We start from the raw sequence: 22,767 nt of genomic DNA, 5'->3' as shown, positions 1-22,767 counted from the left end.
GGTATTCTATTCTAAGGGAGGAGTGATTGGGCTAGGTCATGATACTAGTTGTCCGAGGAGTTTTTTATTTTATATTTTTTTTAGTACATTGATATTTTTACATTAAGATGAGTGAGAGTTCGGCTAAGTCACAAACCTAATTTGGTATTGAATTCGTCATCCACGAAATTCAAACTTAGACCTCTCACTTCCAAGTAAAGAGGTACCATCAGATCGAAGTACTAAATGATACTAGTTGTTCGGAGTTTAAATAACAAATTATTATGACTTCCCGCTTTGTTGGGCGAACTATTTAAAGTTAGCTTGGGTCTAAAATTACTTCCTTTTCGATTGGTTTTGCTTCATCGCATTTACTTTCACCTTGTCAAGTTCTCTACTTGAATTCACTTCCCTTACAAAAGCGTCTCATGCTCTCGTCGGATGCTCGTATCTCTGAGACCCAAATCGTTCCCTGGACTTCCAGACCTTCGCATTTCAGGTCTCAAATGGCTCTCCACTGCCGCCGCCACCCAAAATCCAGAGGACAATCTCCGTTCCTTCTTCACCGGCAGAATGAACCCAACCCAAACCGACTACGAGCTCGCCTTGGTTTCGGCCTTAAAGTCTCGCTCTTCCCTCGCGGCCTCCTTCCAAGGCCAGCAAATCCACTCCCTTGTTCTCAAAGCCGGGCTCGACTCCAACAATTTCATCAGGAACAGCTTGATTAATACGCATGCCAAATGCGGCTTCATTGCCGATGCCGAGTTGCTGTTCGATTCTTGCTATAAGTTAAGACTCCGGTGTCTTACAATATTATGGTTGCTGGGTATGTCAAATCGAGTCGTTTGGAGAGTGCACGCCAGGTGTTTGAGAAAATGCCGAAAAAGGGTTGTGTCTCGTACACTACTATGATAATGGGTCTTGCCCAGGATGAGCGTTGGACCGAAGCCGTTGAGGTTTTCAGGGATATGAGGTCCGCGGGTGTGATCCCAAATGAGGTGACAGTGGCGACTGTTATCTCAACTTACTCACATTTGGGCGGTGTTTGGAATTGTCGAATGCTTCACGCTTTGGTGATTAAGTTGCAGCTTGAGGGGTTTGTTCTTGTCTCTACGAATTTGTTGCACATGTATTGGGGTTGTTCGAGTTTATGTGATTCGAGAAATTTGTTTAATGAGATGCCTGAAAAGAATATAGTTTCGTGGATTGTTTGACAAGATTCATGTAAAGGATGTGGCTTCATGGGGTACAATGATTGATGGGTATGTGCAAGTAGAGTGGTTGAGTGAAGCCTTGATGATGTATCGGGCAATGCTGTGTAATGGGTTAGGGGCGAATGATGTTATGCTTGTAGATTTGATTTCGGCTTGTGGCCGGTCTAAGGCAGTACATGAAGGTCAGCAACTTCATGGGACAATTGTATAGGAAGGTTTTGACTGCTATGACTTTATACAGGCAACAATCACCAACTTTTATGCAGGCTGTGGCGACATGAGCCCTGCACGTCGTCAGTTTCAAAAGGGCATCAAGCAGCATGTTGCATCTTGGAATGCCCTTATTGCCGGATACATAAGAAATGGAAGGATCAACCAGGCAATTGCATTGTTTAATGAGATGCCTGAAAAAGACGTTTTTTCATGGAGTTCCATGATTTCTGGTTATGCACCAGAGTGATCAACCTGAATTAGCTCTAGAACTCCTTCAAAGAATGGTAGCTAGTGGGATCCGACCGAATGAAATTACAATGGTGAGTGTGTTATCTGGCATTGCTACATTAGGCACATTGAAAGAGGCAAGATGGGCACACAAATATATAGTTGAAAACTCCATTCCTCTCAATGACAATCTAAGTGCAGCACTCATTGATATGTATGCCAAATGTGGATGTATCAATACTGCCTTAGAGGTGTTGTTTCAAATCCGAGATAAAACCTCTACAGTCTCACCATGGAATGCCATCATATGTGGGTCGGCCATGTACGGACATGCAAAGTTATCTCTTGAAATATTTTCAGACTTACAAAAGCGTAATATCAAACTCAATTCAATCACATTCATCGGAGTCCTAAGTGCATGTTGCCACGCTGGCTTCGTGGAGGCGGGGGAGAGGTACTTTAAGAGCATGAAGAATGTTTACAATGTAGAACCAAATATCAAGCATTATGGTTGTATGGTGGATCTCCTTGGAAGAGCTGGTCGAGTAGAAGATGCTGAGAAAATGATAAGGAGCATGCCCATGAAGGCTGATGTAGTCATATGGGGCACGCTGCCTGGGAGTCTGGAAAGAGGAGAAATGGCTGCAGAGAGTTTGACAGGTTGCAACCATCTCATGGGCCAGTTAGAGTTCTCCTATCCAATTTATACGCGGATGCAGGGAAGTGGCCATCAGTGTTCCGCTCTGCAGTCAATACATTTTGCAGAAATTGCGCGATTAACGCAATGGCCATCACAGTGTTCCAACTCTGCAGTCTCTCGTATTGTTCATTCCTCTCCTCATGATGATTTTCGAGACCATCTATGTCCGTGTCTTGGGGTTTAGTTGGCCATATGGACTTCTTTTCCGGAATAAGTTCCAGTAACCCCTCATCGTCTAACGATGAATAAAGCAACTGCCACACGGTTGAGAAGATGAACGCAACCACAGTAGTCCCAGCTTCACTTGTTTGCAACCCAAATATCTGGGACAAATTAAGAATCGTATCTGTTGATTTCATAACCCTGAATGAGGAAGATAAGTTAATACATTGCAAGCAAAAATAATAGGGTACAACAAAATTCCATAAAAACATTTATATTATACACCAAGTGCCGGTTCAGAAGTGATTCTGGGAAGGCTAGAATTACTTATGAGAGGTGCTTTTGTCAGTTCCAGAATCACTCCCAATTGGGCCCAAGCCGGCTTTCTTATATAAGACAATGTAAAGGGTAATTTTTTCGTATTGTATCAATACAAGTGAAGAAACTAGAAACTTACTGTTGATGATTAGGCCGCTTAAGATTTCAGTGAAAAGGCATGTCTCATGAGGAGCTCCATGTAAAGCCTATAAGCTATTGGCTGGACAAGTCGATTCGGAATAACCCTATGAAAAGAAAAGAAAAGCAACTATGAAGTTTATTTATCTTACAAGAATTCTCTGTGCGGAACGTTTGTTCTTTATTAAGTTGATATCTACTACAATGATATCATCTAGGGGGTGCAACATGAATTTTATTTGTTACATAAAAATGCAACATATGAACAGTTTTCATCCAACAAAAACAACTGTTAAGTCTAATACCTTACGAGAATTTTCTGTGCACGACGTAAATTGTTGAAGGATGGATTTGCATCGACATTGTTGATAATGTGCGAATATCATGTCAGTATGTTTTGTTATATTGACCATTCGATCTTTAATCAAAACAGACCTGGAAGAAAGCAAAGCCAGAACAAGATGGAGGGCACCATGTTCAAAACCAAGGCCTTCTCAAGAAACTTCCGCATAATCGGCACATTGTTCTCCCAACAAATATGCGATACCAACACGCCGGCGAGCTCCATAGATAGCAGGGACACCCCGGCAGAGCTCAAATTCGATGAGACTTCCATCGACCAGAGAAGAGGATCACTACCATTTTCTTGAGCTTCCTTGGTCTGCATTATCACAGCGTCCCAGAGGCTGCTCAGTTTGGGCTCCGCCATTTCTCGATCACAATGGCCAGCGTTTCGGGCTGTTTCCGGTGAGAGAGAGAGAGAGAGAGAGAGAGAGAGAGAGGGAGAGAGATTTCGGATGTTGCAGAATCAGAATAACGTTGAAGGAATGTCTCTTGGTTTTGCTTCTCCTTCTGTGACAGTGCATGATGTGCATGTGTGCTTTTTTGGTCGTGAAACAACTGAAGCGATACGATCTGTCAAACTGGCTGTAAGATTGCCACTTGGAATTTGTATTCAATCTTGTTGAGGAAAAAAAATTGAGAATTTAGAACAACTTTGTACAGATCCTTAAATTCAATTAAACTGATTCATTTTTCTTGTCTCTAGGGTTAACTAAAATGTTATGCTGATCCTAACATGTCGGTACATTTTGTTAATTAAAAGTTGAAATATTGTCAGCACATTGTCGATACTCAATAAACATGTGTTCCTTATCCGGATTACACAACTCATATTGGGTTTAAAGGGTCAAGTGTTTAGAGCTTATTGGAAAAGAATTTGAAGTATATATTGTAAAACAAAAAAAGAAAAAAAGAAAGAAAGAGTAACTCTATTTAGACACACAAAACGAACAAATATGCTACAAACTCTCTAATACAGTTAGGTCCTACATAGAGTGATCAGATCCGATTGACTATTTGATTCAAAATGCTACGAAATGCTGCAAATGTTTCCGGCGATAAATCTAATCTAAAACCATTTTTAACATGTACATCCGACCTCCTAAAACCTTAAAGCTGTGCTGAGGAAATGGAGTCTACATCTCATTTTCGACTATGAGCTCAGCGGCCGCTCCCATTGTACCGACGCCTCCGATCCCCAGCAACGCCAGAGCAAGCTCTTCCTCACCCCACTGCCTCAGACCGTTACTCAGTCTCCTCAACACGTCTACATCCACCTCGAGCACCCAATTAGGCGTGCAACTCACCATCAGCGTTACAAACCCCGAGACATAGGCCCGCCATGTTGCTGAATCACAACCAAGCGATATCTTCCCATCAAGTGCACTTGCAAGAAACTCCATGTGGATACGTAGGACTTTGGGACGTCGTTTTGATGCTGATGATGACGAGTCAACGCCCCACGCAAAGGCTCCACCAAGCACTGCAAAGTATGCAAGTGCATAGCCGCCAAGCATTGCAACAATTCCTTCTGACCCTTGTTCCTGCTCGGAGCCATGCATAGATATAAACCAAGAAGGCAAGGTTTCCGTGATCAATGACTGAACCAGACACAAGCCTCCTGTCAACCATACTAAAGATGCCCCGAGTGAAGCTGCTAGTTTCACCCGAGACATTGCTGCATCAAGTGAAACCTGTTCATATCTCATTGCGTTTCCTCTTGTCTTCAACTTCTCCAATCTCTCTTTAGGAAGAACACGGCATGCTATCTCTCGTACAGAATGCATCAAGATAGTAACAATCTCTTCTGTCATGAAGACAATATCTGTAATCGATCTGTAAACGCGTAGGTAAAGGATCCCTGGTGCAACGGGGGAAATCACACCACAGAAATGGGATCCAAATCCATGGCCAAGAAGGGCTCCAACACCACCATTGCTTGAGATAGGAGTGGCATTCAGGCCAAGTGTGGCAGTAAAGCAGCTTTTAAGAAGCTGGACCATTGAATCCCTGTTCTGGAGGAAAACAGTCCGAGAGGCAGAAAAAACAAGGAAGTCGCTCCATCGCTTGGCCTTTTGAGTCCAAAGCGATGCGACAATTGGCATACAAGGCCAGGGGCAACCAGCTGCAAGGCACTCCAAGGTGGGGCCAGCCAAACTGAGGAAGCGTTCTGATGCTCGGTCAATCTTGTAAGTAATAGTAAGACTCACGAAGGCAGCTAGGGGCAGTGGAAGTGTAGCTGGAGAGCTTCCACCTGCAATAGTTAAGTCTCAGTCAAAATACTAGAGGTGACGACATTACAAAACTAGCTCCACAGTATGGGGAAAATGGAAAATGAAATCACTCCCAAAACAATGTACTAGCTCATCTCGTTATAAGTTCGTAAGAGGAGAAAACCTGCAGCAAGGCTAGGGACATGAACACCGGTAGCAGCTAGAATTTTTTTGATCTGTTCCTCAACATAAGATAGATTCACAGCCGGACTGGGCCAATCTGTTCCATTCATAAAAACTAGTTTCCAGATACCCCGAGTTACTTCAGCAGAAAAGTAGCTCACAATGGTCGCCAAAGATGCCGGAAGAAAATCTACCAAATCCTTAAGCCCTGAAATAGTGAAAACTCTTCAGTCATTTTAAAATTGAGTTCCATAGCTAAACTTTCGCGATTAGTTTTAAGAAAAGTCAATTTAAAAACTTTTTCATATATTTTCCCAAGTATCGGTGTATGTACAGAAAATGAGATGAGAAAACAAGGCTAACCTGTAGCCAGCTCACGAGGAGAAAGTTTTCCATGAGCACAGGCTGTTAGAGCAGCATCAACCACAAAGGGAACAGCTTCCAGGATATCCCAGGCTGGCAATTTAGGTCTTAGAGAGCTGTCTTCATTTCCAGGTCCCGAAGAACTACTACTTGGAGAATTGACAGAAGTTAAAGACTGGCTTCCTCGATTAATCTTTGTGAACATCATGTTAAGAAGCCCATCAACAATCTGATGAACGGGTGTTCCATGAACAAGACCAGAGAGGGTTGAGGCTATACATGCTTGATGCTGCCGATACCAAACTTTTAATTTTGGAAATGAGTCCACAAATACGGGTTCTGGAGATGAAGAACTTGCAACAGCAGAGAGTCTCCTCTTATTTCGATCCTGGTGAGCACTCCCAGAAGATACTAGGTAAGAATTTCTCACTGACAGGAGGTACTCAGGTGTAAGTCGGGAAGCAACTGTGGGTACATCTCCCACCCCATGCTCAAGAGGAGGATGATTAAACCTCCACAGCTTCAAAAGGAGAGTAAATGCATTCGAAAACACAGCATGAGCAGAGATTTCTTCTCCTGTTGTTAGAGTCCAGGAGACATTGGGAACACATGAACCGAACACCTCACAAATCGGCATCAATGAACATGCAAGTTGTGGAACCTGGTAAGAAAATTAGATGATGTTAGTTTATAGCCGATGTGAGGGTCTCGTAACTAACACAAACACGGCACATCAAATTCAAATGCCAAACTGACTATTGAGGTAGATAATTTGATAACAGTCAATGTTGGAAAATAATTAGCTATAAGTAAAGGGTGTGCTCAATCACTGAATCTAGGATGTGACAAACCCTAACAAGATTATTCTGTATCTGTCACGTTTGGACCTTTGGTTAAGTAAAACATATACTATACATACCAAGCCATGTAAAGAGAAAATCTGAACGCAGTCAACAGATCCTATTCCAACAATGAGGACATTCAGCATCGGTGCATAACCTATTAAATGGCTGTCATCCCCAGAATAATTAGCAGGAACCGGAGGGGACAGTAATCTAATGATAAAATGAGCAGTATGTTCCTGCATTACATGCGAACCATAAGTTAATTAGAAAGTTGAGTGATTCGTAGGAAATGGCAAGAACTCTTAGTATTCAAACACGCAACTGCAGAAAAGCTACTGCATTGTGGGCAAAGGATTCTAAATATATATCAAGCATAACAATATTGTTTCTTCACCTGTATATTCCATCCTCTAATTAATGAGGCGCCGCACAAAACGGTAGCAGCAGAAATCTTCTCAGCATTGGATCCATTGACTGCAACCTCAAATACTTTCTCGAGTTCTGCTAAGCTTCCATCAAATCCATGAGCTTAATTCAGTAGCTTTACCTTTGGGTAAATTTACAAAAAAGAGCATCTGATATACCTGGCTTTAGGAAAGAAAAGGGAGTAACTGAAGACCAGGCCATAGTCAAAGAAGTTTAAAATGGTAATCTAAAGGTCATCTATCTATACAGAGTTCCCCTTTTAATAGTTTGCACACTATCCCGCTACTTAGGCATAGGAATCATAACGCCAGTGGCCAAAGGTATCCATGTACGACATCAGTCAGATTATTAGATTCTTAAACTCCTGTGAACCAAATGCAAACCCGTTTAAAACCTCCATCCTAGTTAGTGCAGTTAAGAGTGAACTGAAAAACCAATAACTTAGAAATCATCTATTGATGCGCCTTCAGAAAGTGGCAATCCAATTTAACGAATCAATTTTACCAGAGAGAGAAAAAAAACTGCCAACAGCGGTTTCAAGCCCCAGAAAGGCAGCAAGGAACTAATCCTTGTAAGGAATTACTCATTGGCGTATAACGATGAAAAATTGTGGAAATGAAGTCCTAACCCCTTAATTACAACATGAATTACTAAATGTAACATATTTAAAATGTTAAAGCTAGTATACCTTGAAGCAGGACTGGAAACCAAAGCATTAGCCATTGCTGGAGTAAGCGTAGCCCCCAACATATATGACGACCAATCAGGCCCTTGCGTTGGCATGCCATGAGGTAACTGGTTGATGCATCCGTTAATATAACCTGGCCAGGAATATGCAGAAGTGTCCAGTAGATTTCTAGCAATACAGGACTCAACTATCAAATGACGCATGTTTCCAGCTGTAAACAAATACAAAAACCTAAGATTAGAATACTAAACTAAAACATAGAAACAGGAACAACATCGGAAAATAAAATAAGACTGAAATGAAAAACTCAACAAGAAAAAGAATACAAGACCGCAACAACCATGGACAACAACGTGCAACACAGTTCTAAGAGTTTTTATGCAGAGCAGTAGACATTCAAAAAATGATAAGAAATTTTTTAGTGAACCATGTCGCCATGCTCCAAACAGCCTTTCATTTTGATACTCACAAAGTATTTTCATGTTGATATTACTCACAGAAGTTGATAGGCATGTTTTTCATACTGACGCAGTCAAAGTAAGCACTCCCAACAGTGACACCTGAAAGGAACAGCATTGCTTTTGCAGCAGCCTGATTGGCAGCGGAAACAACACACTGCGGTGGAGTCAGCAAACCCTGATAATCACCCAGTGTCTGTAGGCTGGAGACTAAATCATTGCGGCGCTGTCTTGGAACCTCTTTTTCTTTCCAGCCATTGATTGAGCCACATTCATTTTTGTTGGTTGGTGTAATTTCCTCCTCCTCAATCAGATCAGCAACCACAAGTGTTGTGATACTCAATAGCATGCATAAGCGAGTGTCTAGGCGAGGCACAGGACCCTCTATGGGATACCTTTCCTACAGGGAATAAATATAAAAAAAAAAAAAAACTATAAACAAGAAGCCATAGCTAATATAATATTTAAAAATTTGAGTAAATCTGGTGCTAATTCTTAGAACGTAGATAGAGAAAATTCTAACAGTAACAGCTTAAGATTTTTTTAGAGAAATGGTAAACCAACTTATTCATCAATGGTGTCATAGCAGAGCTGCAGAAGGTTCTGTGTTAAAATCCCTACAACAGGAACCTCCCAATTTATGTTGAATTTCATAGGTTGGACTTTCTGACGATGAAATGAGACCCACACGTGAGAGAAGTGCTGGAATATAAAATAGTTGTGACTCACATCTTAAGAGAGTAAACAACCTAAGCTTTTGGGACCAGTGATAAAATACAACAAATTTTTCAACCGCCATTAATGTCTAACTCATAAAGTTCTAGAACTTTGTAAGAAATTTTGCAAATCAGCAATCAAAGTTGACGGAAGTACCCAAAATCAAGTTGCTTAAACTTCTGCAACATATGGGTCTGATCGTGTTAAACTTCTAGGACATATAGCTAGTAGAAAGTTTATGGGGAGTACTAAGATTTTTGTTCAGGAAATATGCTAACCGTTCAGACAGAAGAGGAGAAATTTTAAAGTTATTCAAAACAGAAACGAACCCTCTGTACAAGACGAAGAGCTGCTATCCAAAGGCCTAAAAAGGTATCATGCCAGCTTGTGCCATTTATTGCTCGAAGGGTTTTAATCAAACCTACAAAACGAAACATTGCTTTTTCATTCTCACAGAACTGGTTTCATAAGAACAAATCGTAATTTAAAAATACTACTTTAAGCACAAGGGATAAAATTTGTGTTTACCAGTAATTACTTCAACAGCACTTGTTGCGTCAACTTGATATCCATCCATGGCATCTTCTAATAAAAGATCAAGAGGAAGCCACAGAGCAGAACGACTAGCCCCGTGACACAAACCAGTAGAAGTCAGAGATCTAGAAACCATCACTGCATGATACTTTAGCAAAGAAGTTGTTTTACAGTCTCGAGGCAAGACCATGCGACTATCTGAAGTCAAGTTTATAAGAGCCTCTGCAGTAAGAGTTTTCGAATTTCTTAATGCTAATGAGTTTGATCCAAGAATCTGTAATCGTTGAATAAAACTTGTCCAATGTACAGGCCTGAAAAAAGTGGGATGGCATGTTAAGAAAAATCTTGCAGTCAAGGGCAAGACCAAAAAGGAAACTGATCAAGGTACTGGCGAAAGGAAAAGTTAGTCTTTAATATTCGGACTTGCTGGCAAACGAAATGAAAAAACACAATGCATACAACAAAGTTCCACTGTAAGTAGAAGGAAATCTGTTGAAAGCACATTCAGAAAATTCCGTATGCATATAAGTTGAGTACTAAGGCCATCCACTGCTTGAGAAAACCAAATATTAAAGTCGTATAAATTGAAGGGAACTAGGACGAAGTATAGAAGCAATTGCTAAAGGGAACAAGGACTTACAAGTTTCGGCGAGCCAAGTCAAGAATTCTTGAAGTTAAATTATTTTGAAGAAATTTCCCAATTATCTCAATGGCCATGACTGTATTTGTTTCCTGCAATATCTCATTGTATTCGCTCCTCTTCTCATAATAACTTCCATGACAATCTATCTCCATTTCTTGAGGTTCAATTGCCCATTTGGACTTCTTTTCGAGGGTACAGTTCAGCAATCCTTCATCATCTAATGATGCATCAAGCAATTGCCATACGATTGAAAATAAAAACTCAACCACAAGAATCCCTGGGTCACTTGCTTGCAAACCAAAATTCCAGGAAAGATGAAGAATAGATTCTATCGATTTCATGATTCTGTCCAAAGAATATAGGTACAAATTCCAGATACAATGTAAGCACCATTGTCAGTACAATGTAAGCAAATAATGATTCTGTACTAGAGAAAACTTACATTTGATAATTTGGCCCGTTTATCTGAGATTTAAGGGTAAAAATGTGTCTCTTAAGGAGTTCCATGTAAAGTCTATATGCCACCGGCTGGGAACGTCGACTTGGAATGACCCTGCAGAAAGAATGGTAGACAAGAGTAAGACCATTATGAGAGTTTCCACTTTCCTACAATGCAAGGGAGCAACCAGTTGCTCACAAGTGAAACCATACGAAGGCAAGTTAAGAAAAAGTGAACATAACTAGATCTGGAGAAACAAACAGAACCCATCTATCCAAACCTAGTACCACAAACAAAACCCGAAAATCAGTGGCAAGCAATGCAGCCTAAGATCAGTAATCTGCATGCCATCTGATACTTCAAAATAAAACTTTGCAAATACATAATAAACAACGCCACACTCACTCATCAATGTAGCACATTGCGATCCATGAATTCAGTAGAGTTCACAAGCAAATGAAAATTAAATTAGGATGATCACATCCACACGTCTAATCGCAATACAATAACTTGGCTCGCTCGTTATCCATTCTTTTAGAAAGGATTTCTACAACATCGATCATACTGAATAATCAAGACAGGGAAAACCGAGATGGAAATTAGAGAAGAATCGAATTGCATTTATGAGAGAAAAAAATCAAGTACAAGGGGAAACATGTGAGACCATTCCACAATTTGAAAATGTGGGGAAAAGGTGAGAAAAGTCTTGAATTTAAAAACTCAAAAGCAAAATAGAAAAGAGTATTTGTACAACACATTAATTTCTGCTCCTAGTCAACTGAACACACAAGTATTTGCTACAATTCAGCCAACATATCCTCCACTTGTCCTAAGCAACGCGCCATCACCAACATATTTAAGATTCTGGTATTACTTTCCCTCCCTTCATTTTCTAAGCAACCAAACAAACAGCAAACAGCAACATAGAACAAATCATTAAACGCAGAAAACCCATTGAAACACAAAGAGCAATGAATCAAACATTCCGCAGCGGCCCCGGGGGTGGGGGGCACTCTGTCTGTGTGTGTGGAAGAAAAGATGAAACCTTTAAACAAATTCACACCCTTTAACTGATCCCAACTAAAAAATGTCTCAAAAGAACCTCATTTAAAATCCCAAAAACCGCAGAGCTCGACTTAGCCAAGTTGGCTAGAGTGCTCCAAAGTTTGAGTTCCCTTCTTCGCAGTTAAAGACGAATTTAGTGTAGATTATCTTCATCGTTTATCAAAAGGTAATTTCCATTAATCCGAACCCACCCAGAAAAACCAAAAATCTTCAAACAGCAAATTTGAGAGAGAAAGCACAAACTTTTGTGAAAGCAGGGCAAGAACAAGCATGGGGGGCACAATCTTCAGCATCAGAGCCTTCTCCAGAAACTTCCAAGTGATGGGCACGTTGTTTTCCCAGCAAATGTGAGAGACCAACACATTGGCGAGCTCCACTGAGGGCAGAGAAACTCCCATGGAGTTCAAGTTGGAGGACAACTGCATGACCCAGAGCAGAGGATCACTGCCCTTTTGCTGTGCCCCTTTGGTCAGTTCCACCACACTGTCCCAGAGGTTGCCTTGTAAGGAGACCTCCATTTGCGAAAGAGATTTTGATTATGGTTCTGGAATTTGGAACTCGGAGTGGAATGGTGAGTGTAGAGAGAGAGAGAGAGAGAGAGAGGGAGGGAGAGAGCAGAGCAGATCAAAAGTAGCAGAGTGGTGACTCTGATGAGTGAGAAAGCATTGGCGAGAATAGTATCATGGTTTTATCTTATGCTTTGGGTATAAATTGGTGTTTAAAGAAACGGTAAAGTTAAAACTCTGTGAGGAGCACTATTGGGATCTTGGTAATGTCTTCTGCCAATACATGGAGAAAGTTTTAGGTACGACAATCGGACCACATGTCTTATAACACGTAATTTCTTTTTTTGAGACTCACCACTATCTCATGTAATGATCACATCCTCTCTTATACCATTCTATAACATATCATATAGTACACAAATTTAATTTAAAAACTTGATCTACCTAACATAACTCTTTACGATTTGCTCACATAATCTTTCCTATACATGGCATGTGGGGACAAACGAATTGTGGTTACATTACTCTAATCAGATTCTCCTAAACATCTCTATTAATTGTTGTAGCCTTTTTGTGCTCACGTTTGTATCTATCTATTAATCCTTTCGATAAAGATGAAGCAAATTTGTGTCGTTTGGTATTCGAATAGGAGAATCCGTCCCGTCACACTGGGCTAGTAGGTTTAGGTTTATTGTAAAACCTCACATATATTTCTTGTATGCCAAGTCACGAATGTGCATACAAGTGTAACCCTATACATCAACACAATCATTTAATATATGACCAATGTATAAGACTGAGCGTTGGTCTAAACTCTAAACGGTGGTCATGTGCAAACGGATTGAGATTCTCTCCGAATCTCACACTTTGGAGCTCATAGGTTTAGCAATCTAGACCGTTTAAGAAAGAGAGATATATAGGCGTTGAAGAGAGATTATATGTGAGATGAGCTAATGGAATGGAACGAATAAAAATAATGAAATATAGTCCGAATTATTAGATCGGTAAACTTCATAGTATGAGATTCGAAGAGGATTTATATGTAGTCATTCTCTTTAATATTATCATGTACTTACAAATGTTATAACCAAAATCATGTCCCCACCAATGTCTTAGGCACAAGCTATTGCATCCAACTCCATACAAGAACCAGAACAGCTTAACTTTTAAGTTGGAAGTAATGAAGGGTAAAGATGTAATCTAATGCTGACCTTCCTCATGTTTGAGGCCAACCGTGGCCCACAAATGATAACCGATCCATAGGGTCCATTGGCTTTGCCACCAGCAGATGATGATCTTCAAATCATTTTCCCAATAATTTCTTTTCTTAATTTCTACATTATTTTTCAGTCCTAGAAATATAATAATTGAAAAACCATAGTGGATGGTGGTAGGTGCTGAATAAGTCCACTTAAGAGTTGCGAGAGTAGCGTGGGTCCACGTCCAAGCAAAAAAGTAGCAAGGTAATGGAAATATTTTTTATCACCATGGTTAAGTGATGGTGATGCTCATTATTATTTTTATTACTATTAAATGAATTTAGATTTTGATATTTGTACAGTAGATAAATAAAAATCTCAAAATTTAAATTCAATCAACAATGATAAATAAGGTAGTGAGTATTATGACAACTTTAAGGTGGTGAGAAAAAATGCATCACAATGAAATTGGCATGTTAGGACTTATGCTTTAGGTATGGGAAAGGTGATCCTCCTTTTCCCCCACTTCTTCAATTGAGGACCATTTTGGGAAGAACTTTTGGTATGTTGTCACAAGTTACAATCCTATATCATGTTGTGTGTGGATGTTATATAATATATACTATGCATGTCTTGGTAGGTAAGCAATAGTATTAGTGCATGCCTTCATTTGGGCATCTTATATATTAACTACTATGTTTAGGGCATTAATCTTGAAAAGTCTCAACAAATGTGGTTCAACCTCCCTTACCAATCCTAATTATAATAATTCTTCATGAGAGAGATTGGATTATGTTGTGGAAAACATGGTGTAATCACTAATGAGAAACAAATTAACAAAACATTGTAGGAAGCATGTAAGTAGCGGAGGCAGCATGAGGTCATTGGTTCCACATAACCTCAACAACTTCATATTTTTCTTCTCTTTGAATTTATAAATGACCTTTATAGACAATAATTCTCGGTGTACTTGTTTGTGACATTTACATTTATTTTACTAGTTGTAACTGCTCTAGCTAAAAGAGCTTTTTCAATTATGAATACCATGAAGAATTCACATAATGAATGAGAGATCAAAGGTTGAATGATAGCTTAGTTATTATGTAACATCACACATCGCCCAGGAGAGTGGATCATGTAAGCCTTATATGTATATTCTCATCTCTACCTAGCATGAGGCCTTTTGGGAGCTCACTGGCTTCGAGTTTCATCGAAACTCCGAAGTTAAGCGAGTTCGTGCGAGAGCAATCCCATGATAGATGACCCATTGGGAAGTTCTCGTGTGAATTCTTATAAACAAAACCGTGAGGGTGATATCGTGCTACGGCGGAGTCAAGCCCAGAGTGTGGTAGAGGTCCAGGCCGGGATGTGACTCCCGGGCCAGGATGTGACATATTATACATTAAGAAATATACTTGTATTTGATTTTAGTGATAACGATGTTGTGATTTGGTTTACGATAATAGACACTGTGATATGACGATGTTGTGATATGACATTCCCAAAACTTGTCGTGGAAAACAACATTTTTCCTATCAATTTGTAGGTAGGAAAGTTACTCGTGGGAATCGAAAGAAATTTATAACGCACACATAAGCTTATTAGGGACTGGTTTAAGATAATAGTACAGGACAAAACATGATATTTTCCTATCAATTTGTTGGTATTTGTCACACTAAAAAGGTTTTAAACTCATTTTCGGAGTTTGTGAGCCAATTAATTGTAAAACATTGGGATAGATTAGACATGACATAGAAGAAAGTGAGTTAGGTGAATTAGTCCAGTCATCTCTAAGAAACCACATCAAGTTCAAAGTTGTTATGATATGATTTGAAGTTGGTAGAGTGGGAGAGGATATGGTTAACAAACCCACGTTTTGTATGGAAGATGATGTAATTTGCAAGGGATTGAAGAACCAATTAATCTCGTTCTCCTAAACTTTACCGTTTAAAGAAATTGTAATAACTTACTGTTTGATTTTAATCTAACAATATGGGTAAAAAAATAAAACAACAAACGTTTGTTCTCTTTTACCGTTGAATTAAGACCGATGATAGGTGACCACACTTACTTTAAAACTACAAAATTCAAGAGATTAGTATCGAAAAATTAATGCATAAGATGTTATTATTTTTATATATAGATAAACTCACATGAAACTGATTCTTATGTCTTAATTAACTTTAATTAGTAAGCATTGTTGTCATCTTTTTAATAGACCATACGAAACGATCCAGTTGTGCTCAAAAGATGGTTGCTTGCCACCAAAAATCAAGGCGGCCAAGGCAAGCAAAACATAAATCAAATTAAACTATTGAGATGCAAATTTAAAATTGAGAAAAGCATCACCTTCTCTCAAAATTGATGGGGCACCTAATAGTAATAATTACCAGGAAATTTGGATAATACTAAAATAATAAGAAAGGGAGGAAAAGGTGGTGGAGTTTTGGTACCTAATCTTAGTGCTTGTGGTCACCTCAAGCACACGCCAAACTCAGAGAATAAAGACAGTATGCTCGTTCGAGAAATTCTCCCTGTAACTAATTAATGTGTTACGTTGTCAAGAAGTAAAGCACTTGTCCAATAAAAGCTTTGACACATCTCTTGTGCCACGAGAGAGATATTGGGAAGGTTGAGTCGCTAGGGCAGCTCTAAACTCGATTGATACAATTTGGGAGATGTAGAATTAAAATACAAAGCCTTAGTTTTATGAGAGTTGTTATATGAATGATGTGATATGTGAATTAAAATACAAAACCTTCAAGCATACAACCGATAATATATATTTTTGTCTCAATATGTTTGTCAGACTTGTTTTGGTCACGTGATATGTGAATTGAAAAAGTATCGCGTGATGAGAGAAATAAAAGAGATAAAAATTTGATATATACACTCTCATGGATAGCCAAAAAACCAGTTCTCAAGTAAATAATATATCTTTATTTTTTATGCATCACGTAACGAGTGAAACAAGGTAAGTTATTCTCCATCAAGTGCAAGTTGTGACATGGAGATGGGTCCAAAAGGACAAATTGGGAGCATTATTAGCTTTGTTGGTTGGTAGATGATGATGTGCCTGATCCTCCTTCACCATGAAAAAGCAGTGACGAACACTGGTGATGAACGAGCTTGCACATAATAGCAATAAGATGAAATTAGCATGTTTCCAAAATATCAACATCCTTACACCATCTCCAAATGGGAGATGCCAAGTCCCAAATTTTGGATTTAGCAACAAAGTACTTGTCCAACCCAACCCCTTTGATGCCAAAAAACCAATTGACAGAGACGCCTAGAATTGACGCGATAGGATGACAATTCTCTTTTCTTCTAATTTTTTTTCTTTTTTCTTCTCTCATACTTGAACGGTTAATATTTAGTTACGTTAAAATCTTATATTAATTTTTCATAGAGACAGTAAGACGAAAAGTAAAGTGTGAGAGAAGGGAAGGAAGGAGATTAGAATAAGAGGAGAGATAATTCTACGTAAAAAGGAGAGCCAATGGCTCTTTGTTTTTGTTTTTTTATCCAAAATGTTATATTCACTTCGTTGGGTTATCCCATCGTGAGTGAGGATTTGTACCATTTATACTAGTTTTGATGGGTTTTCTTGTGAAGCATATGAGGATTTGATCTTCTATTGGGATTTTACTTTATGTTTACACAACCACATTCCTAAATAATAATTTTAATCACAACAGTCCCAACATCAGTTCTCATTTTTATTTTTTTCATAATTCTCTTAGAAATATCTAACGGATGATATCAAATGTGATCAAATTTAATAGTGATGAATATGATCAAACGGTCCAAATTTATGTCAAGGGGCTAAAATAATAATTAAAAGTATTTAGCTCATAAGTCCGTCAAACTTTGTCGGAAATTTGGATTGTTTTAGGAACTTATATTTTCGTAAATTTAAATAAAGATAACCTAAAGAAAAAGAATTTGAAAAAAAGTTTAACAAAAAATAAAACAATGCTAAAACACTTGTTCACATTTAACATAGCTAAGTTGCTAAATTCAACACTAAAGGGTTGGAGAAGAAAAACAATTTATCCATCAAGAATTTGTTTTTTGTGTGCCAAATTTTAGCAATTGACAACTCCCCGTTGGAGTTGGTTAAGGAAAACCCCTAATGAGGAAATATGCTTTTGGATATTAGCTAATCGCTTGCTTTAAATTAACGGGCCATAAATTATAAATATCATAAACCTTAGAAGACAACAGATTATCAATAGCTGAAAGTCACTCACATGCGCGTATGACGCTATCCCGAGCAAAATCTTAGACCAAATTGGAAAAAATGTTGGCGTATGCAGAGATAAAAAAGTACATGTATGATTCAAGCAAAATTGGGAAAAGGGTGCACCCATGCCATGGTCAGAAGGCTAATCATCAGAAGCACTGATGAAAAGCAGCTGAAGCATGTACCATTTTTCAAACACAATGATGATATTATGCACATTCCAAATTATGATAAATAATAAAAATTAAATTATAGAAACAAAAAATTCTTTATTGATAATGACAACCACCTAAGTTAAAAGAATGAATATATGAAAAATACTAGGATTGATCGCACAAGGCCGGGCTTCTGGTCGTTGATGTTTATGAGTCCACTGTGAAACCCACAAACATCTATTATAAGAAATTAACTAAGCTTGCGAGGGCGATTGATTGACGATAGCACTACTCGTCAATACATACTATCAAGTGTTGGTGACTATGACTACCTCGAAATACGGAAGAGGATCCTCTCCTGAGCTTAGGATGGAGATCCTCTTGACCAGCCCATCTGGGCCGTTCAAATTTAATCCAACGGCTCCAAACAGGGGGCCCTCTAAAAGTTATAATAATTGCAACCGCTGGATTAAATTTGAACGACCCAGATGGGCTGGTCAAGAGGATCCCCATCCTGAGCTCAAGAGAGGACTCTTCCCTCGAAATACAATATACAAATTTGGTGAACTAGAAGTCGGCGTCCAACTTGAAGATGAAATTTTTGCCACCATCTTGGAGGCCTGACATAACAGATGCTTTTTGATAGTCACCGACCCTTCTCTCGAAAAAGTTCGTCTTTCCTCTGCAGAATCAAGCAAACGAGATCAAGATCATTTATCCGTCAACCGGTTCCAAGAATAGACTAAAAGCAGGCAAATCAAAACCACATTCTCAGAAATACTCACTGCAAAGAAATAAACTCCATCCAGTCAAAAGGATTTTTGACATTGTACTTCCTCGGACAACCTAACGCAACCTGGAAAGGAGAAACATTCTACCATATGAATATTGATACTAAGGCGGAGAATAGTTATACAAGTTAAACGCAACTCCCCTATCACCTAGGAATTAAAGAAATGAAAAACGAGGAAGAAATCATCAGAGAGATACTTACCAAGAGTCGATCAGCAACATATTTTATGTACTGGCTCATAAGATCGGAGTTCATGCCAATCAATGCGCATGGGAGGGCCTCACAAACAAATTCAGTCTCAATCTCGACAGCTTCATTTATAATTCCGTGAACTTTTTCCCAATTTAGTTGCTTCTGCAACAAACTAATAACAAAACAAATATAGTTTCCGTCATTTGCATATCGAGAAATGGAAAAGAATTTTAAATCTCTCTTTTTTACCCAAGTTTCTCCAATTCCCGGATTCTGCGAGGACTAAAAGTAATAAACCACTGAGTTCTAAGAAGGTGAAAACAACACCGTATAACTATTATCTTGTGCCTAGCAACACAGGAAGCTCAATTTTGGGAACCAGAAAGAAAATAGATATTACCTGTACAAAAGGCAAGCAAAATCACAGTGAAGACCCTCATCTCTAGATATAAGCTCGTTTGAGAATGTCAACCCGGGCATTAGTCCCCTCTTTTTAAGCCAGAATATGGCACAGAAGCTGAGAATGAACGATAAAGTAAAAAACAAGAGAGAAAAGGGTGATGAAAACAAAAGAAAAGATCATACAAGCGTCATAACGAAAAGTATCAATTAAACATACAAACTCAAGCATATATAATGCAAGCCCAAACTACCTTCCGGAGAAAAAGATTCCTTCAACACACGCAAAAGCAACAAGTCTCTCTGCAAATGAATTGGAACTGCACATCATGCAGAATAAGAAATTGGTTTATGGAGCATCTGCCATGCTTCTAATCAAACAAAGATTATGTACAAGCTACACATGAAGCTTGATGATAACAAGCAGACAGGATATAGAAAGGCGCCTTCTAAATTTGCAGAGTGAAGCAGATGGTACTAAGTTTGAATCTTGTGATATCAACATATGATACAGCATAGACTACCGAAGGAGCTCTTTGTTTTGTTAGAAACTGAATAATACATGGTTAAAGAGCCACTCCCGTTTTCCCTATGCGCATAAACCTACTCTTTGGAAAGACCAAGTGAATGTTAAAAACCCACTCCCCTTTCCAATACCATACACACTTGAAGGTTGAACTGAAAGTCATTACGTATAATTTCACACGGAAGGAAGTTCAATATTACTGCTGATGTCCAATACCGCAGTTTGACATAAATGGCCCTCCTACACATCTAAACAATCTGTTCTCTTCTCAGACAAAATCTAAACATTTAATCTTTGAAAGGACTAGAGGACTTCTACATTAAAAATTCAAGTACCTGAGTTGTACAAATTAATGCTCATATACTACTGCTCGTGATCGCATATATCATTCACAAACACGTCCAACCATACAAAATTGTCAAAAAGTACTATCTCCCTTCCCTTATTAGCGATATTATATTCACTCATAGGAAAGCATGAGTACCTGTGTATCCAATCCAAAGCCCACTTAGCCTTCTTAGACACACAAGGAATGCTTTCAATTGCATTGAACAATCTATGCTTCTCCGTAGAATCCTTGATGTATGTCTCCAAAAGCAAGCTGTACATCTCTGATGGTAGACAGTATTTAAAAAGGAACAAGGAGAAAATTCCTTAGACAGGTGGCCATATACATTACAACTAAGGAAACCAGAGAAACTATGTTTTAAGCTCTACCCGAATGGATATTCTCCATTGCAAGTTGAAATCCATAGAATGCCCGAGCCTGTGAAGAATGAGAAACCTTGATGTTAGTAAGTCAACCAGGAGAAAACAAAATTAAATATCTGAATCTTAGGGGTGAAACTAAGGAGATAAATAGTTGAAACTTAGGTCTTGGGAACTTCAAAAACTCTTCGCATCTTATCTAAAGAACAGACCAGAGAAAAGAAGTCACCTCTGGAATCTGAACATCAGTTAGAAATCTTGCAGCCAAATTCTCCAAAACAATCCCATCAGATGCGGCAAAAAATGCAAGGACATGGCTTACAAAGTGTCTTTCAGAGTCAGACAAAGCGTCCCACTGCTGTATATCATGGGAGAGATCAACCTCCTCAGCTGTAAGCCAATTAACATGTCATTAGAACATACCATGGCAAAAAAATAAAAATAATGGAACATCTACTCAACAGCATAACATTGATAGGATACCAGAAAAGGTTAAACAAATTAGTGCGTACGAGTATAATTCTACTAGCTCAAGGGACCCTTGTTAAATGTTTGACACTTGTCAATAGATTAGAAAGATTAGTTGTGGTGGTAATTGCTGTAAAAGCTTAGCTTGCAAGTCTGAGCTGGATATATATCAGACTAATTGTGCAAGGCAGGTTGTTGTTAAAAAACTACATTGTTGTGGATAAATACAAACACAGTTTCCATGCCATGCGTTGAAGGTTAGAACAAGGTTCTTATTAAACATAAGGAATCAAGTTGCTGAAATAAATGCCTTATGCCCACATTCTACACCCGCCAAAGACTAGAGCTGTCCGGTAGAAGGTGAAGAACTTATATGCTCGAGATTGTAGACTCAGAAATCTCCAGAGTAAGACACTATATACTAGTGCTATTTACCACAAAAGCAAACCAAGTAAATCAGAGGCAATGCTACCCACTTATACTGTATTTGACATATCAATATGCCTTCATACATCATATTGCAGTTGAAATACGCAGCCCCCAAAGGGTTTCCGTTCGAACATGTTCCGATTTTGTTGGATTTTCATACAGTTTGATAATTGCTTCTTCATGTAACAATTCAAAAACAAGTAATGTACAATAAACTTAAGAGAGAGAATAAAGATAATTAATTTATTTCCCAAAGCACAAGAAAATCCCAAATTTGTTCCCCTTCAGAGAGACAAAGCAGACGCCATGACCACATTTTTTTAACTAATATTCTTGCGGATCCATTTAAGGAAAAGAAGACGCTACTTTCATGAACCAACAGTAACAATATCTTCCAAGTAATTACACAACTGAATTTTGGAACCAAAATAAAAGAATTAAAAAACCCCACCTCATATTTCTTTTAAATTCCAACAAAGACAAAGGGAAAACACTTACATTGCACAGATACAAAAACAAAAAGTAATGAACTTGAAGAAAATAAAGAAATACCCACTTCAAAACGCATACAGAAAAGCAAGAAAAAACCAAAATTCAAAAGAAAATATGGGAACCTGTGTTGTCTCTTACAAAGAAGATTAAAAGAGGGAAATATGAACAAGTTACCAGTCCAAAAACTGAATTTTGAAAAATTAACAGAAACTCACTTCAGAAAACACACAGATAAGCAAGAAAACACCAAAATTCACAAAAAATACTTAGAATATTTGCTCTGGTTTTCAAAAAAGGATTAAACTTTAAAGAGGTAAAAACGAAGAAGTTACCACTTACCAGTCCAGAAACTGGCCACGGCCTTCTTGTACATCTCCCAGACTTGCTTGTAACGAACAGGAAACATGCAGAACCTCTGCGTCTGCTCCATTAATATCGGCTCCTCCTCCTGCTCTGCTCTTTCTCCACTTGCTCTCTGTCTCCCATTTTCCAAAGAACCCATGTTTTTGCAGTTTTCAGATGTCGTGTTCTGTGGGGGTTAAGGAGAAAGCCTACAAAAACCTCGACGCTATTAAAAATCACTGACGATGTTGAATTTTGATGGGATAGCGTATCAGACAAGGCCGGTCGCAGATAAATTTTTATTTTTATTTTATTTTTTTTAAATTATATTTCTTTTTGTTTGTTTTCGTGCATGGTGGTTGATGTTTGGAATTCCAATTGCGGATGGCAGTGGCACGGAATTTCTGTAAAAACGGCGACGTAGTGAGGACGGTTACATTT

The 22,767-nt window shown here is 38.7% G+C and overlaps 2 protein-coding genes and 1 pseudogene across 5 annotated transcripts; 1 reads left to right on the top strand and 2 right to left on the bottom strand.

Annotated features, from left to right (window-relative positions):
* The first annotated feature begins 294 nt into the window (after positions 1–294).
* Positions 295–2,721, top strand: LOC108169743 (pentatricopeptide repeat-containing protein At5g19020, mitochondrial-like; annotated as a pseudogene).
* A 1,486-nt stretch (positions 2,722–4,207) lies between these two features.
* LOC103403834 (mediator of RNA polymerase II transcription subunit 33A-like) lies at positions 4,208–12,576 on the bottom strand. 3 transcript variants are annotated; one of them, XM_008342685.4, is made up of 12 exons: positions 12,112–12,576; positions 10,807–10,917; positions 10,362–10,709; positions 9,716–10,032; positions 9,517–9,608; positions 8,510–8,870; positions 8,013–8,223; positions 7,293–7,407; positions 6,973–7,134; positions 6,054–6,714; positions 5,692–5,898; positions 4,208–5,548 (listed from the first exon to the last, which is right to left on the bottom strand). In XM_008342685.4, the coding sequence occupies exons 1-12, from the start codon at positions 12,384–12,386 to the stop codon at positions 4,431–4,433; spliced, it is 3,978 nt and encodes a 1,325-aa protein (XP_008340907.3). In that variant the 5' UTR covers positions 12,387–12,576; the 3' UTR covers positions 4,208–4,430. The 3 variants fall into 3 exon arrangements, with proteins under 3 accessions (XP_008340907.3, XP_070671529.1, XP_028951910.2); XM_070815428.1 differs by having other exon boundaries at positions 8,537–8,870; XM_029096077.2 differs by having other exon boundaries at positions 8,573–8,870.
* Positions 12,577–18,071: 5,495 nt separating this feature from the next.
* LOC103403833 (ribonucleoside-diphosphate reductase small chain A-like) lies at positions 18,072–22,721 on the bottom strand. Of its 2 annotated transcripts, XM_017323631.3 has the most exons (9): positions 22,324–22,721; positions 20,825–20,985; positions 20,605–20,653; positions 20,372–20,498; positions 19,616–19,681; positions 19,363–19,479; positions 18,972–19,134; positions 18,763–18,833; positions 18,072–18,659 (listed from the first exon to the last, which is right to left on the bottom strand). In XM_017323631.3, the coding sequence occupies exons 1-9, from the start codon at positions 22,484–22,486 to the stop codon at positions 18,545–18,547; spliced, it is 1,032 nt and encodes a 343-aa protein (XP_017179120.3). In that variant the 5' UTR covers positions 22,487–22,721; the 3' UTR covers positions 18,072–18,544. The 2 variants fall into 2 exon arrangements, with proteins under 2 accessions (XP_017179120.3, XP_028951463.2); XM_029095630.2 differs by lacking the exon at positions 19,616–19,681 and having other exon boundaries at positions 22,324–22,633.
* Between the last annotated feature and the right edge of the window lie 46 nt (positions 22,722–22,767).

This window comes from Malus domestica, chromosome 16 (assembly GCF_042453785.1).
Source record: "Malus domestica chromosome 16, GDT2T_hap1".
NCBI lineage: Eukaryota > Viridiplantae > Streptophyta > Magnoliopsida > Rosales > Rosaceae > Malus > Malus domestica.
Note: the sequence above shows the minus strand (reverse complement) of the source record. Positions and strands in the feature narration are given on the sequence as shown.

Excerpts from the sequence above, each read along its gene's own strand:
- LOC103403834 (XM_008342685.4), bottom strand. The coding sequence starts at position 12,386 with ATGGAGGTCTCCTTACAAGGCAACCTCTGGGACAGTGTGGTGGAACTG. Across the intron at positions 8,871-9,516 it reads CTCTTCGTCTTGTACAGAGG|GAAAGGTATCCCATAGAGGG; the intron begins GTTCGTTTCTGT and ends TATTCCCTGTAG. Across the intron at positions 5,549-5,691 it reads TGTCCCTAGCCTTGCTGCAG|GTGGAAGCTCTCCAGCTACA; the intron begins GTTTTCTCCTCT and ends TAACTATTGCAG.
- LOC103403833 (XM_017323631.3), bottom strand. The coding sequence starts at position 22,486 with ATGGGTTCTTTGGAAAATGGGAGACAGAGAGCAAGTGGAGAAAGAGCA. Across the intron at positions 20,654-20,824 it reads CTGATGTTCAGATTCCAGAG|GCTCGGGCATTCTATGGATT; the intron begins GTGACTTCTTTT and ends CATTCTTCACAG. Across the intron at positions 19,135-19,362 it reads TTTGCTTGCCTTTTGTACAG|TTTGTTGCAGAAGCAACTAA; the intron begins GTAATATCTATT and ends TTTTGTTATTAG.